At 44.7% G+C, this 15,367-nt stretch overlaps 1 protein-coding gene across 4 annotated transcripts in view; it reads left to right on the top strand.

Annotated features, from left to right (window-relative positions):
- Nucleotides 1-15,367, top strand: part of UNC13B (unc-13 homolog B) — a 193,813-nt gene that overhangs the window by 154,295 nt on the left and 24,151 nt on the right. For all 4 annotated transcript variants that reach the window (XM_025049704.1, XM_025049703.1, XM_025049706.1 and 1 more), the window contains exons 11-19: nt 3,447-3,493; nt 6,589-6,667; nt 8,872-8,946; nt 9,445-9,664; nt 11,133-11,360; nt 11,984-12,125; nt 13,790-13,959; nt 14,419-14,534; nt 14,876-15,039. In XM_025049704.1, the coding sequence (XP_024905472.1) occupies nt 3,447-3,493; nt 6,589-6,667; nt 8,872-8,946; nt 9,445-9,664; nt 11,133-11,360; nt 11,984-12,125; nt 13,790-13,959; nt 14,419-14,534; nt 14,876-15,039 (1,241 nt within the window). The remainder of the gene's footprint in view (nt 1-3,446; nt 3,494-6,588; nt 6,668-8,871; nt 8,947-9,444; nt 9,665-11,132; nt 11,361-11,983; nt 12,126-13,789; nt 13,960-14,418; nt 14,535-14,875; nt 15,040-15,367) is intronic.

Genomic DNA, 15,367 nt, shown 5'->3' with positions numbered 1-15,367 from the left:
GTCTTTTTTATCTCACCCACCTTCCTGTAGGTGGTCTGTTTTGGAGGATTCCTGTTCCTGAATTCATTCTTCTGTCAGGTCAGGTGACCCATTAGGTTATCATAAATAGCATGAAAATCTGGAAATAATGATTTTGTTTCTGATTCTCCTACTTGTTATGTAATATCAGTGAGTCTTTAAAATGGAGGGAATAGAAAGTAGAGGAGAGCTGATGGGCCTAGGTGGTTGGACTTTCCTTAGAGAAGAAAGGCTATGGGCCTATGTATGGCCTAGAAGGCAATGCAGTCCTTAACAAACAGGAAAGGAACAATCTCTGAACTTTATTTTTCCTCTACTGTGGCTTAATTGGACCCTTCTGGAAGTATCAATTTCCTTTGGAGAATTGTTCTGGATTTGATGGATAATCAGACCTGGGATTGCAGTCATAGTTTTATCATCCAGACCATGGTGACTTCTGTTAGGATAGTTGCCAGTTGATGCCCCCAGGTCTATAGCTGTTGAGCATCTTGGTCCTGGCCTTACCTCTAAGCCTTAACATGGCCTAACTTAACTTAGGCTCTGGGAAAATAGGCCAGGGCTTGCTGGGCAAATGCATGGCCGACCCCACATTACAAAATGGAAAGGGCTCAGCCACCAGGCTTTTGGGGTTGGAGGACTTATTCCAGATCCAGAGTGAGCTCATGCAGCTTCTGAGGAAGAAATGAATTCACACTGTGCTCAGCCAGCTCAGCCTGTTGGAGTGGCCTTGGTAACAAAGCTGGTCTTGTAGCACTGGTGGCCCCAACCCTGAATGCAGGCCACTTTGGAAAGGGGAAAAGGGTGACTGGAATCCCCAGGTAGACTGTGTCCTTTGATTTGAGTAGCCAAACCTGGATGTTCTAAACTAAAAAGCAGCGGCCAGCAAATACAGGAGGTAAGGATTCTGGAAGCTGGGCTCTGTGAACTGCCATTGTTCGGAGGACCTCTCCCTCTCCTCTATGTTCCTTGAGGATTAGCTGGCATTTTCTTTGGGTTCCTTGCTGTAGGACTGAATCTACTAACCTCTCTGCCCTTTTTTTCCTGCTCTTTCTCTCCTTGCAGAAGAAAAGCGAGGAGCCCTTCAGGTTGTGCTTCTGGCCCTTTAGGGCCTTTTTGTTGTCTATTCTTTACCGCCCCCCCTCCTGGGCATGTGCACATGATCTGTGCCTCTGAGCTTTGGCTCGTGCATATAGTTTGTTTTTCCTGAAAGCAGTTTGTGTGCATGCTCCATGCTTGTGTGCTCCTGCAGACATCCCTGGAGCACAGTGTGAGAATGTGTGTACCAGCATGGTGCACATTCAGTGTAGCATGTGTGTGCTTATATTTGTACTCAGTTTTACTTCCCCAGATGCTGATTACCCTCCTCCTCTCCTACTTTGCACAGTGTGTCCAATTTCTACTTGTTGCTGCAGCCTGGCATTTGCTATAAACCCTTGCTGAGCCCAGCATGCATACAAACTTTGTACTTGAGAGCAGGAATTGCTGCAGGTTTGGTGCCTCTTGCCTGGGACCCTATGTGTAAATGTGCTTCCTGACCTCTTTGTGAGCACAGGCTCCTGCATACCTGTGATGTGGTTCCCTCATTCACATGAATGCATAGTATACTAATGCTCTGTGCCTGCAAGCACTGGTTCTTGAAGACCATAAGGGTTTGCTTTGCCTGTGATTCAGGCTCTAGTGAACACTGAATCCTTTTCCAAATGGGTGTGCACACATGTTCTGTAGCCCTCTGTGCAAGATCTATGCTCACCTTGTGTTTCCCTCAAGCACAACATGTATCTACGAATGTACCTCCCATGGTTACTTTGTCTAGACTTCCTCTGACACCCTGGCCCTCCTTCAGTGTCCTGTGTGTGCATGCTCTAAGCTGTGCTGCAGGTTTCTGCAGACCCATTGTCCCCTCTAAGCTCAGGAAATGTATATGATCTGAGCCAGTGTATCCTGGCTCCCAAAGACTTTTTGTGACTTTGTTTCCTTAAGCCCAGTAGTTTCTAGCAAACATCTAATTCTAGGTAGGAAATAAAAATCTGCTCAGTACAGCAGCTGTTTCCAAAGGGAAAACAAATTCTGGTTGGTAAGATCTGGGGACTTAGGAATGGTGGCCCCTCACAAACAACCTTAGACTTCCTTCGACCACTTCTGGCTGCATTTTAGGCCTGGCCCTCCCTTTACCATTATCATCTCACCCACAGAACCAGGGCAGGAGGCAGATGAGGTAAAATGGGGTCCTGAAGGGCTGTAGCAGATAGGCTTGATTAGAACAGAGACAACCTGAAAAGGGTCTTACCAAGAAGGGTCCTAAATCCAAAATTCATCTTTGCCTACTGCTGACCCAGTGTAATTCTTACCCACTTTTACATCACCTATTATCCTGTCCTACCTCTCCCTTTTCTACTATCTTACCTCATTTTGTCTATAACTTCTCCCATCTTTAGCTCTCCCAAAACTTTGCCCCCTGTCCAAAGCTAAATAGCTTACTTCTGCCTCCTTTGTACTGGAGCTCATTTGCTCCAAGATAGTTAGCTGGAGCCCAGGTTTCAGGTGGCAGGGAAGTTGTTGGGGGGTGTGGGGTAACAAGGTGGGGCAGGAAGCCTCAGACCTACTAGCACTAGGTTCCTTGAGCCTAAACAGCATTTACCATTGGTTCTCTAGAGAGCCCTGGCAACTTTGAAACTCTCTGCATGCTGCCTAAAGGATTTGCTTTGGTTCTTTTGTGCAAAAACCTTTAAAAATTGTTTTCGACCTGTTCCTTCCTTGAATTATTTGGTGCCCCAATGGTCAACTTCTCATTATAGAACTCATAAAATTCACCAGAATGATAATCTAAGTGTCTAATCTGCCCTGGATTCTCTGATTATTTAGAGCTTATCAAATATAGAGTATATTCAGTGTCAGTGAGTTAGGGCTTCAAGGAACCTAAGCCAAATCAGATCACAAAATGAGATGAGAATCTAGAAAGACCAAGTCTGACTCTGGGCACCCAAGGAAACTTATGAATACAGCTGGAAGAAGACCAGACTATATGAAGTTGTCTTTTTGTTTTAGTGAGGCCTGGAAGCCTAAGTGGACTCTCTTCCTGGCTTTGGTTACTGTTACATATACCAGTGCATTGTGTGAGGGGGATATGAGTTCTGGCAGCTGTCACACTCCCAGTGGACTTTAGCCCTGGGATCTCAGTGAGCTTGGCCTTATATCCTTTCTATTCACTGGGGAGAGGGGAAATTAAATACTGCTCATTTCAGCAGCCTGCTTCTTGCCCTTGGCTGATCAAGGCATTAGCTTAGACATGAGCCTGACTGTGTCACCACATGGTTTATGTGACCTACACTTCTCTGAGCTTTCTATGTTACTGCTCAATGCCTGACCAAAGAGAGATGGCAATTTCCTATCTTCCATAAGATCTAACTTTTTTCTATCTTTTTTTAAAGATTCCAAGTGATGGCGACCCCTCTTTGCCCCAGTGGCTTCCAGAAGGGTAAGTGATTGCCTGCAAGGTTTCTGTGGATTTTATACAGTCTCTCCTGCTATGTTTTAGCTTTTCCCCTGGGAAATAGGAGAAACAGCTCCATAAACTTGATCTGAGGAAGGAAGAGGCTCCACTGTAGAGATTGGTTGTTCTCTGGGACAGAGGAGAGAACTCTGCAGACTGATTACTTAGAGGCAGAAAAGAGCTTTGCAGAGTGGTTCCCCTGGAACAGGGTATGGAGCATTGAGGCTTCCCCATCCTTGCCTCTGGAATTTCTGATCCATTGTGTCGTAGTGGTAATATACTCTTTAGGTGGAAGAAGAAGGAAACTAGAAAAATATCTACATTTGGAGATAATTTCTTTCCATTGTCGATAATGTAGCTGATTAGATTTCTACCTGGGCTCCGTCCTGCCTCAGCTGTTGTGAGTCACCAACTTATTCCATTCCATTCCAGTCAGGACATAAATAGCATACTTTATGAGTGCTGTATGTTCTTTCTATGCTTGTCTAGGAGTTTCAGACCCATGTGATTGTACCAGAGAGTCATTTTAAGGTGCTCAACTGCTGCCTGTAACCAACCGACTGTTCTTAAGAGAGAAAAGAGTTTAAGTGCCTCTCCACTCCCATTCCTGTCACATCCACTACCAGTTATTTCTCAGGATCTTCCTTCTCTCCTTGTCCTACAAAGGGCGTCTGACACCACAGTTCTTAGTGGCTGCCTTCTCTCCCTTGTGACCAACAGGGGGGAAAAAAAGATCAGATCATAAAGTTATCTGCTACATTTTTACATATTTCTTTTCCCTTGTGATCTGTTTTTTAAATCAAGAGTTAATCATGTGAAAGAGCTACCTTTCTTCTTTTGTCAAAAGCTCATTTATGTTGCAAAAATGAGCTCATTTATATTTTTAGAATTAGCTACAAATTTGTGGCACCAGTTGCTTCTTCAATAGTCCTTCTTCTGGACTTTAGCTTTTTTTCTCTAATAATTGTAAAATACATACATGCCAATGGAACATATCCAAGGTATTTTTAAATGGAGCCATGCAGTTATCTTTTAAATGCTTTCCTGTTTTTCTTTCCTCAGCTTAGTCTTTGGAAACTGTTAAAAATTTAGAACCTCCCTAGGTCTGGTAGTCTAATTGGAAACAAACTTCACTGTGCTCAGGAAGCTAGTTTGTTAGAAATCAACATATCAGGTTGCCTGTTCCAACTCCTGACCTTGACTCAATTTGTGGCTTCATGCTTCGCCTATATTGCTGGCAGTACCTACTTATTCTTCTGAGATACATGTCTTTTTTTCTGTAAACCCAGCCACAGCACCTTCCCCACCTCATTGCCGTCATTAAAACCAAGTGCATGAGTTGTTTTCATTGAGGCTCAGAACGCCATGTTGCAAAAGATCAGAGAGGTTTTATAGTTCATCCCCCTCATTTTATGGAAGTGATACCAAGATCCAAAAAGAAGAAGGAATTTTGGCAGAGGACATGTAGAGAGGTAGTAGAATTGCAGATAAAATCTAGGTTATCTCAATGTGAGAATGGTGTTCTTTTTGAGACATTCTCTGTATTATTATTGAATATTATTGTGGAATAACAAAGAACAATAAAATTAATAAGCATAGAAAAGGTATAAAAATTTAGAAATCTCCACTTACTCTAGCTATAATGTTTTTCTTGGTCCCTGTTGATGTGTTTATAGGGCTAGGCCTTTTGCTTTTTCCTTTCTAAATAGTCACTCTCCAGTATGGAGGTTCCTCAAAGAACTAAGAATTGATCAACCATATGATCCAGCAATTCCTGTACTGGATATTTACCCCAAAGACTTGAAAACATTTATCTGAAAAAGATACATGCACACCAATGTTCATAGCAGCATTATTCATGGTGGCCAGGACATGGAAGCAACCAAAGTGCCCTACGCTAGATGATTGGCTAAAGAAGCTATGGTACATATATACAATGGAATGTTACTCAGCCATAAGAAGAGATGAAATACTGCCATTTGTGACAACATGGATGGATCTCGAGATAATCATGCTAAGCGAAATAAGCCAGACAGAAAAAGTTGAAAATCACATGATATCACTTATACGTGGGCTATAAACCTAAAAGCAGCAAATGAACAGGACAAACAAACAGAGACCCATGGACATGTCTATAGACTAGTGATTATAGGGGATGCGGGGAGAGGAGAGGTAGACGGGGTAAAGAGGGTCAAATGTGTGGTGACAGAAAGAAATCTAACTATGGCAGGTAAACACACAGTGTAAGTATATATATATGCCTTATTGTTAAAGTGTACAGCTGAAACTTATTGGATTTCGTTAACCAATGTCACCATAATTAAAAATAATTAAAAATAAAAAAAATTATAAGTTGCAATAAATAAACAAATAATAAATAGTCACTACCCCGCCCCCAAATGGTCTTTTGACCAAAGTTTCTCATCCCATCTCCCCTGCCTCCACTTGATTATGTGGGCTCCTCTTTCCATGGAGACCGTTTTTCTTCAGGAGGTTTGGATAGATAGAACAGGTGACTCTTTTACTCAGGGTGGAGAAGGTCTCCTTCTGTATGTCTCCTATATGTTTGGTAGTCTTGCTCACCTAGGCAGCAGCTCTTCTGTAGAGCCATTCCTATGCGCTCTGCTCTAGCACAGGCCAAGAAAGACTTATCCTTGGAGAGCAGTGTCTCTGGCCTGAGTGTGGAAAGGAGCCCTCTTAACCATCAATTCCCATCTTGCCTTATGGAGCACAAGGGCCTTCAAATACACAGAGGTACCTTGAACTGTCACTTTGGGATAAAATCTGAGTAAAAGGAACAACATGATGTTAAAGCCCCCACCAAGGACACAACCATAGAAGTCCTTCGCTAAAACCATAGAAGGAGACAAGGAGGGGCACTCTGAGAGCAGATTTCATTACTCATGATCCCATGGCTTTATTTCCTTCACTTTCTGTCTTCCTTACCTCTCTTAAAAGTACGTGGTGATGGTCAGTTCATCTTCCTCTGGGGAGAAGGTGAGTAAGGAAAATGGAACACTGAACCCACCAGTAACTCAGGGCAGAACTGAAGGTCCTGACATATATTCTTCCCTCTGCAGGCCAGCTGGAGGGCTCTATGGCATTGACAGCATGCCAGACCTACGCAGAAAGAAGCCACTTCCACTTGTCAGTGATCTGGTGAGTAAGACTTTTGTGCAGGCTTAAGCGGTATCCTTGGGGTATCCCCCATTGGCCCTTGGCAAACTATTAGAACTGATAGTGATTCATTTAATGACAAGTATTGATCTGAAGATCAATCATTTAAAGCCTTACTGAGACTTAAGTGGACCTTGTTTTATCTCACTCTCTCGTTAAAGCCCCAGGTTCCTTCTAAGCTCAAGCTTCCAACTGGAACATTTATAGCTTGAGCACTCAGAGGTGGGTTCTGGGATTGTCTTCTGTGTGTCAAGTGCCTTTAGGTATCTCACAGCCTTCTTTGATGGCCTGGAATGGAAACTGCCTCTAGCCCTGACCTAGATCATTGAGCTTTTGTGTAATGAGCATGATTGATACAACTCCTTCTTGGAGGTCAAATGACAGTCTCCTCCCCAGACAGGCTTCCTAGACTATCTCTGTGCCCCTAGTCCTTAACTCAGTGTCTGGCACTGAGAGATAATGATGAAAAATTTGTGTAATTGATTTGAAACAGACTTAGGAGGTAAAGCTCATCTCAGAACCTCCAGGATGACCAGAAGCTCCCATTTTGGGTCATTCTTCCTCAGGCAGGATCAGCTCAAGGAATCCTAGTGGACGTGAGGGTGGAGTGAGGCTCAGGCTGTTTCAGAGCTCTAAAGATAGATAGATGTTCAGTAAGGCTGGAACCCTTTTTCTTATTACCTTTTTCTCCTCCTAATTTCCTTTTTTTTTTTTTCCTTCTCCCTCTTCAGTCTATTCTGTTTTTCTGGGCACCTCTTTTCCCATTTCCCCTCCATTCTCTGCTATCTCTTTCCCCCCACCAGTTTCTTTCTCCTTAGTTGACTGAGTGGAACTATCCTCTGCCATTTTCTCTTAATCATTTCTTTATTTCCTTTCTTCCCTTTCCCCCCTACTATTTGTATATCTTCTTTCTCCTTTTCCTCTTTTCTAATGCACCTCTTCTCCTACCAACTCTTCATTGAGCTGGTTGGATGAAGATAAATTCTGATGTCATCTCTTCTTTATTACCTTCTTTCATTGTCTTCTGTCTTTTTTCTCTTCTTCTTTTCTTCCTACTGTTTCTCATCCTCTGCTCCCTCTTGCCCTCTAGCTCCTCTTTGCTTAACTGTCGGATAACAGTATCTTATTCATTTCTTGTTTCCCCTCCTCTACCTTTTAATCTTGCCAATATTTCACTTTCTGGCATAACTCTCCTTTGAGTAGGAGCTCTAGACCTTGGGTCCTGGTCAGCTGTCTGGATTGAAGACCATTTTTAGTGGATAGAGGCAAAGGGGATTGGGACATGTTCCCTGCATTGGACTATAGGGGAAAACCTCTCAGTTGCCTCTGAAAGTTTTTTTGTGCCCTTGGTGGGGGCTTTAACATCATGTTGTTCCTTTTTCTGCTGTCCTCTGTGCAGGCAATGGTGAGTGTCTCTAGAGCCCTTTTCTATCCTCCATAACAGTCCACATCTTAAACCACCTGGGCCTCTCCCAACTGCTCTCCTCCTAGACTTATATTCTAACCTCTGTCTGCCTATTTTTCACTGCCTCCAGGGGCTGCCCTTAAAGCTTGTGCTTTTCAGATATATGGGGCCCCTCTATATAAGAGCCTGGCTAGTAGGACAGCCCCAGCTCTCAGATTTAGCCCTCTGCCCTGCTTGATTTGACTGAGGCTCCATTGCCCCTTTTACTTGCCAAGTGCTCTGATCATTTGGGCTGCTGTCCTCTACACTTACCTGGGATTGTATGGGCATGGGGGTGGTACCAGGGAATAGAGGATAAAATGGAATAATTCTCGTGGTTCTTGAATGTGACTCTGACAGAGTTGTGTGTTTATTCTATTCTTAATGACCTGTTTCCTACTGTAATTCTAAACTTTTTTCTTTTCTTTTTTTTTTTGTCTTTCTATAAATGAGGGGTAGAATACCCTAAAAATAGTGAAAGAAAGAGAAATTCTTTGATAGGTACCCTGAGAGAAGTGCTGTTCTAATATTGTTAGAACAACCCTCTGAGGGCCTTGGGTTTTAGATCTTAACCTGGTATGCTTGTTACCCTATTACCCATGGGCAGTCACTGTGAATGACAGTAAAAATAGAGAGTAGGTAGTAAGTTATAGTCAAGTTGGTTTGGTCACTGAAACTCCCTTCCCAGGGCTTTGCCAGTCTTTGGTAGTAGCCAGGGCTGACAGCAGGTCTTCTCTCGCAGTCATTGGTCCAGTCCCGGAAGGCAGGGATTACTTCTGCAATGGCTACACGCACCTCTTTCAAGGATGAAGAGCTGGTGAGTGACCCATGGGCTTTCATGAGTCCACTGGTCTAAAGATCTGGCCATCAACTGGCGATCGTCTCTGGAGCCGTAATAATTGGGAATTCAAGAGTGTTGGGCACACATCGTTAATGCAACAGATAGATAGCATCAGGTCTCGATCTTCTACACTGGGAGAGGCAAGGGTCCGGACCAGGGGCAAGCCCAAGTCTTATGTGGGAGTATACGACCACTGAACTCAGAGTTTTATGGTGGACACAGTACTGTTTCCCTAGAAAGCTTGAATGCTGGGACTAGGTTCAGATCCAGCATTCAGGTCAGACCTGTCTTGAATGGCTAGGAGCGCATGACATTGGAGGCTTCTTTCTACCAAGCTGTGCTATGGGTTGAGTCAGTCTAGAGCATTTCCTCTATGCCCAGAGGAGAAACCAGGGTTTTGATTACCTTACGAGTTTCTTATCTCCCAACAGAGACCTAAAATTGCTGGTGGGTGATGGGGTATGTGTCTTTCAGAAATCCCATGTGTATAAGAAAACCCTGCAGGCCTTAATCTACCCCATTTCGTGCACCACACCCCACAACTTTGAGGTCTGGACTGCCACTACCCCGACCTACTGCTATGAGTGTGAAGGCCTGCTCTGGGGCATTGCCCGGCAGGGCATGCGCTGCAGCGAGTGTGGAGTCAAGTGCCATGAGAAGTGCCAGGACCTGCTCAACGCTGACTGCTTGCAACGTGAGTGCCCCTGCAGGATGAGGGCTGGGATGCAGGGACAGCAGGGCCTCTCCAAAGGAGTCTGGCAGCAAAGAGCTAGGATGGCTGCACATCGTTCCTCCAGTCTCCTTTATTTTGAAGCTATTTCCTTTTCAGAGAATGTAGGGTCTTGAGTCAAGTGGCATTGCCTTTTCAAATAATAGCTCTTATAGCACTCTCTTAAGCAACTTTAGGAAAAGTTCTTTGAGCTTTCTGTGGCCCTTCCGTGGAACGAGAATCTGTTCTAGGATTCAGATGGTCCCAGAGGCTGCACTTGCGTAGTGTACACACCACAGCGACCATAGCACCCAAATGACTGGAGCATCTTTAATTGGGCACTGAAGCTAATGAGAAAAGAGTGTTCTGTGAGGTTCCAGACCTCACAGAGGTTCCTCCTGAGGTCTAGACCCTAAGACCCAGGAAAGGCAGCATTTATTCTTTGATTATAGATGCAGCTTTTAGATAATAGTGCCAGGAGGAGAAGTTTCAAATGGATTAGGCAGAGATCCCAGAGGAGAAAGTGCCAGACTCCCAAGGTCCTGACTGAATATATGATTTGTGCTACTATTGTGGAGTGGGCAGAATAAGAGCAGGAAAAACAAAAAAGTTTCTGTCGAAGGAGGTTGTAGCACTCCAAAAATCTCGTCTCTGCGTTCCAATCCTGCTAGACTTGCACATCTTGACTCCAGGAGGAGCAGGGGTGGAGATATAAGAAAGTGTTCTCACCCCTCTTGGTCTCCCAGGTGTCATTCCAAGGCAAGCCATAGCAATGAAAGCTTCAAGGATTGTGGTAGGAGAAAGGAAGGTCATCTTTAGACACACAAGCATGTTGTTATCTCAAGGAAAGGTCTGATTTAGAAGGGAGAGCAAAGCCTTGAGGAATCGTTCACTTAAAATGCCCTTCTTTGAAAAGCTCTGATTGGTGCTAGTTGCATAGCTACAGTAGACATGAAGAAACAGTTAAAACAGTTAGTGGAAAAGATGGAGCCCTGAAAAGACTGCCTGAAGATGAATACTAGTGATGATTTTGCCCAAACCCATCATGAGGGGGTGAGAAGCACAAGTGCCAGCAGGTCCTTTAATTGCTGAGAACTAGCAGCCATGTTGGTTGTCTGCCAAAAACCTTCTGAAATGCTGCTCTATAGCAAAGGTGTCGATCTTCTCTTCAAGGGCCTTTCAGAGGTCCGAGTCCAAGGAAGTAGCATTGCATGGGATATGCTAAATGGCAAGAGTAAGATGCAGCCCAGATCATTGCATTTTAAACTCTAGGGGCCGGGCATTAAACTCCAGCAGGCCCCATAAATGATTAACTTTTCCCAGAGATATCCCAGTCTTCCTAAACCTCTCCCACTTCTCAGTGACCTCCCCCAGGCCCCATTCCTCAGCCTGACCCTTGGTTTAGTAGGTTGCCTGGTGGTTATCCTACTTTTTGTCTCTGGCCATCCTTCAGGGGCTGCAGAAAAGAGCTCTAAACATGGAGCTGAAGACCGGACGCAGAACATCATCATGGCCATGAAGGACCGCATGAAGATCCGAGAGCGGAATAAGCCGGAGATCTTCGAAGTTATCCGGGATGTCTTCACTGTGAGCAAAGTCGCACATGTGCAACAGATGAAAACAGTGAAGCAGAGTGTGCTGGATGGCACCTCCAAATGGTCGGCCAAGATTACCATCACTGGTGAGCAGGCTAAAGTGTGAAGGGACAGGAAGGCCTAGGCTATGGGGAGGAGCCCGGGGGAGAAGCCTTCCAAATGTGTGGGAGCAAGGGGCCAAGGAGAAAGAAGACAGAACTGAGGGGAAGAAGAAGGGCTTTATTATTCAGTACTCCTTTTCTCCTAGACCCTGGTGCCACGGGGCTAGGAGAGGTAAGACTGGTATCTCAAATGATGTGAATGATAATAGAAGGATTTGGTAACAATCAGATATTATGGACTTGGTTAATAGTCTGATATTACAAGAGCTAGGGCTGGGAAAAGGGGATGGGTAGGAGATCAGGGAATAGTTAACCAGTGGTTTACTAGGTGGGTGGGTGTAGCTGAAATGTGCATGTATCAGAGAAGGTAAGGACCAGTGTAGGGGTAAGTGGTCAGTTGGGGCTCCAGAGGGGAGGTGGAATTATTGGGCTGGGCTTTGAGGGGAGGGTTGGTGGTCCAGGACTAAGGATAGATGTGGAGGAGTGAGAAGATGAGGGTTCCTGTGCAAGGAGCAGAGAGAGGCTGCTCTGAGATGGAGAACATGAGTTGTTCCATGGACTTCTGGAGCATACTCTGAAGCTTTCTCCTCTGTGTATTTGGGTTGCAGTGGTGTGTGCCCAGGGCCTACAAGCCAAGGACAAGACAGGATCCAGTGACCCTTATGTGACTGTGCAAGTGGGCAAAACCAAGAAGCGTACCAAGACCATTTTTGGAAACTTGAATCCTGTTTGGGAAGAGAAGTTCCATTTGTAAGTCACAGAGGGCTCCGTGCATTTTGGGAGCAGCATTAAATCCTGTTGTTCTGGGCTCGGCCCCTAAAAGGGATGAATCAGAGGCAGTAGAGAAAACCCTTTTCTCACATGCTTCAGTTGGGCAGCAGCCGTTTTTTTCTCTGGGTTTGCTCTCACAGACTATTTGTATCAGGGTTACTTTACCCAAGCCCTACCTTAACTGGGGCTATGAAAGGGCACTCCATACTGCTTTTTTTAGCATTAGGAAGATTGTACCACTGCTCAGTGACAGAGCCAGGGAATGACCACCCTATTGTGTACCTCCCAGCCCTGCCATCCTACCTAGGAAGGCTCTTCTGGGGAGTGGGAAAGGAATGTCCTTGTCCAACAACTGGGTAATTCTGGCTTAAAGGAAGAAATCTGTGGTATGGAGAAGTTTCCATTTCCTTTAAAGGGCTCTGATTTCCTTTCTGCTTTAGCTTCCACCCTCACTCCTTTATCTTACTTTTTTACAGACTGTTTCATAAGATAGTAAGGGATGGCTGTTGAAAAATGGGAAGCTCTAGCCTAGGACTTGGAGTAATGTCTGGAGAATCCACATGCTTTTTACACTTCTAAGGCCTAGGACCAGGACTTTGAGTCTGAATCAGCTAAACAGGCTGGCTATGTAGAGACTTTCTTCTGTTGGCTTCTTAGAGAACTCATGTGGAAAGGGATTGGGACCTAGTACAATCAATCTCCAATCCAAGGGCAATGGTTACACTCAGCAGTTACCTGAGAATCTGAGTGATTCCCACCTGAAGCCTTCTTATGATTTATTCTAAATAAATTGGCTCTGTAGTCAATATGGCCCACTTTTATCCATTTCATAAATAATTCATTAATCCCCTATTCTGTACAGGACACTGTACATGATATTGTGTATCTAAAAATGTGTAACATAATTTTTGGCTTCAAGAAGCTCATTTTTTACTTGTCTATTATTTTTCAGTAGACCAGTAATTATACTATAATGTTTTAATGGAATGTGCAAAGATATTATGAGAGCCAAGGGAAAGGAGTAGCAAATTCTGTCAAGTACAACTTTTGAGTTAGGCAGCAGGACCCAGAAGGCATCTATTGGGGAAGGAAAGGAAAGGGACAGGGGACCTGGGCAAACTTCCTCCTCCAAAGCAAACACCGTAGAGGAAATGACAGTTTAAGTTGGTATTAAAGAATGATAGAAGTTCACCAAGCACATGCTTAGATAGTTCGGGAGCTAGATAGAAAGCTAAGCACATATGACCAGATGGACATAATACGAACATTAACACCTTTACTGACTGGGAAGGGAACCAACAGTTGCTTCCTAGAGCTCTTTGCATCTGTCCAGCTATTTTCCTGTTGGTGTTGCTGATTCAGCTAGCTGCACAGGAAGTCAGAATTGTTTCTGAATGTTTCTCCCCCTCTCTATTTTTGGTCCCAAGGCAATAAGGACTGGATAATGGTATGTAGAGCCACCCAGGCTGAGGAATGAAGAGCCATTTGCTGGGATAGCCTGACTCACTTGGAACTTCAGCACCACTGTTCTCTGACTCCTTCTCTTCCCCAGCAGTTGATAGAGCTTTGGGAGGGAATTGGAAGTAATAGGGTTGGGGGCTGCTGGGCCTGTCACTAACAGAGCCTGCCGAATTCTCTCACAGTGAGTGCCACAACTCTTCTGACCGCATTAAGGTACGTGTGTGGGATGAAGATGACGACATCAAGTCGAGAGTAAAGCAGCGCCTAAAGCGGGAGTCTGATGATTTCCTTGGCCAAACCATTATTGAAGTTCGGACACTGAGTGGCGAGATGGATGTTTGGTACAACTTGGGTGAGAAAACAGGACCAGAGAAAGTTTTTGGGAAGGGAGAGCATGAATGGGGAACTTGGGGAAAATCCTGTCTACCAGAATCACCACTCAATCTCTAAAAGCATACCTCTATACAGAGCCCTGCCTTACCTGTAGAGAACCGACCCTGGGTGGAGATGGGGGACAGAGGAATGGGGTGGCTGGAACTCACTCTGACTGGACATTCGCCAGATTTCAGAAGGCCCTTTAATCTTCATACTCATCTCTAATGCCTTTAGCCCCCTATTCTCCTAATGGAATACAGTTCCTACTGGGAATATTTGGGGTATTTGTGGACTGCATGGTCGTTGGAGCGAGTTTGCCCTGTTAGGTGAACTCTTGGATCAGTACCTCCTTTTTCCGTGGTTAAGCTAGGATGGAGACTGTCTACACTGTCTGTACTTGCATTGGTGTCAATCTCTAGTCTTCTTTCTTTCCTAGAGAAAAGGACAGACAAATCAGCCGTCTCAGGGGCTATCCGACTACAGATCAATGTGGAGATCAAGGGGGAGGAGAAGGTAGCCCCGTATCATATACAGTATACGTGTCTCCATGAGGTGAGCCAGCCCTTGGTAGATGGGGTATCAGAAAGCAGTGCTGGGAGGGTCCTTTGATAATGAACAGGATTGCTAGATGGTTGAAGATCTGGGGCCTGTTTTTTATTTTATCCTTGGCTCAGTGTGCTGCTGGACAGCCCAAGTAACAGTCAGTCTCAGTTCTCTTTCACTAATGTGAGAACAGCCTGTTGGGGCCACAGGAGGAATTGATCAAAGCTTGAAGGACAGAATTTTGGTGGAACTCTACTCGCATTCTTCTAGACTTTACCACTAGATTTTGGTTTTGTTTTTGTTTTTAATAAATATATATTTAACTCCTTCCTTTGCTCTGTCTCCTGCAGAATCTTTTCCATTACCTCACAGACATTCAGGGCAGTGGAGGAGTCCGGATCCCTGAGGCTCGAGGAGATGATGCATGGAAGGTGTACTTTGATGAGACTGCCCAAGAAATTGTGGATGAATTTGCCATGCGCTATGGCATCGAATCCATATATCAGGCCATGACGTGAGACTCCCCTGGGGCTTTGGGAAATGACTACTAACCCTTAGGATGGCTAATGAAGGCACACTGACAGGGTGGACAGGTTTTTAGTGGGGTAATATGCATTGATTCATTGTATCCCTCTCTGAGCTGGGTGAAGTAGGTTTATGTACCAAGGCAAAGAGGGTATATGTATAAAGGGAGTGTTTATCAGAGGTAGGAAGGGAAAGGGGCAAAAGAGGGTATACAAGGACAAACCTGCCCAAACATTATGAGCTCATGTGTATGTGTGTGACAGCCAAGCTTTCATAGATTGGCCTGGATATTGGAGAGGGCACTTCACTGTAGGGAA

This window comes from Pteropus alecto, unplaced genomic scaffold, assembly GCF_000325575.1.
Source record: "Pteropus alecto unplaced genomic scaffold, ASM32557v1 scaffold206, whole genome shotgun sequence".
NCBI classification, from domain to species: domain Eukaryota; kingdom Metazoa; phylum Chordata; class Mammalia; order Chiroptera; family Pteropodidae; genus Pteropus; species Pteropus alecto.
This window is presented reverse-complemented; position numbering and strand designations above follow the sequence as displayed.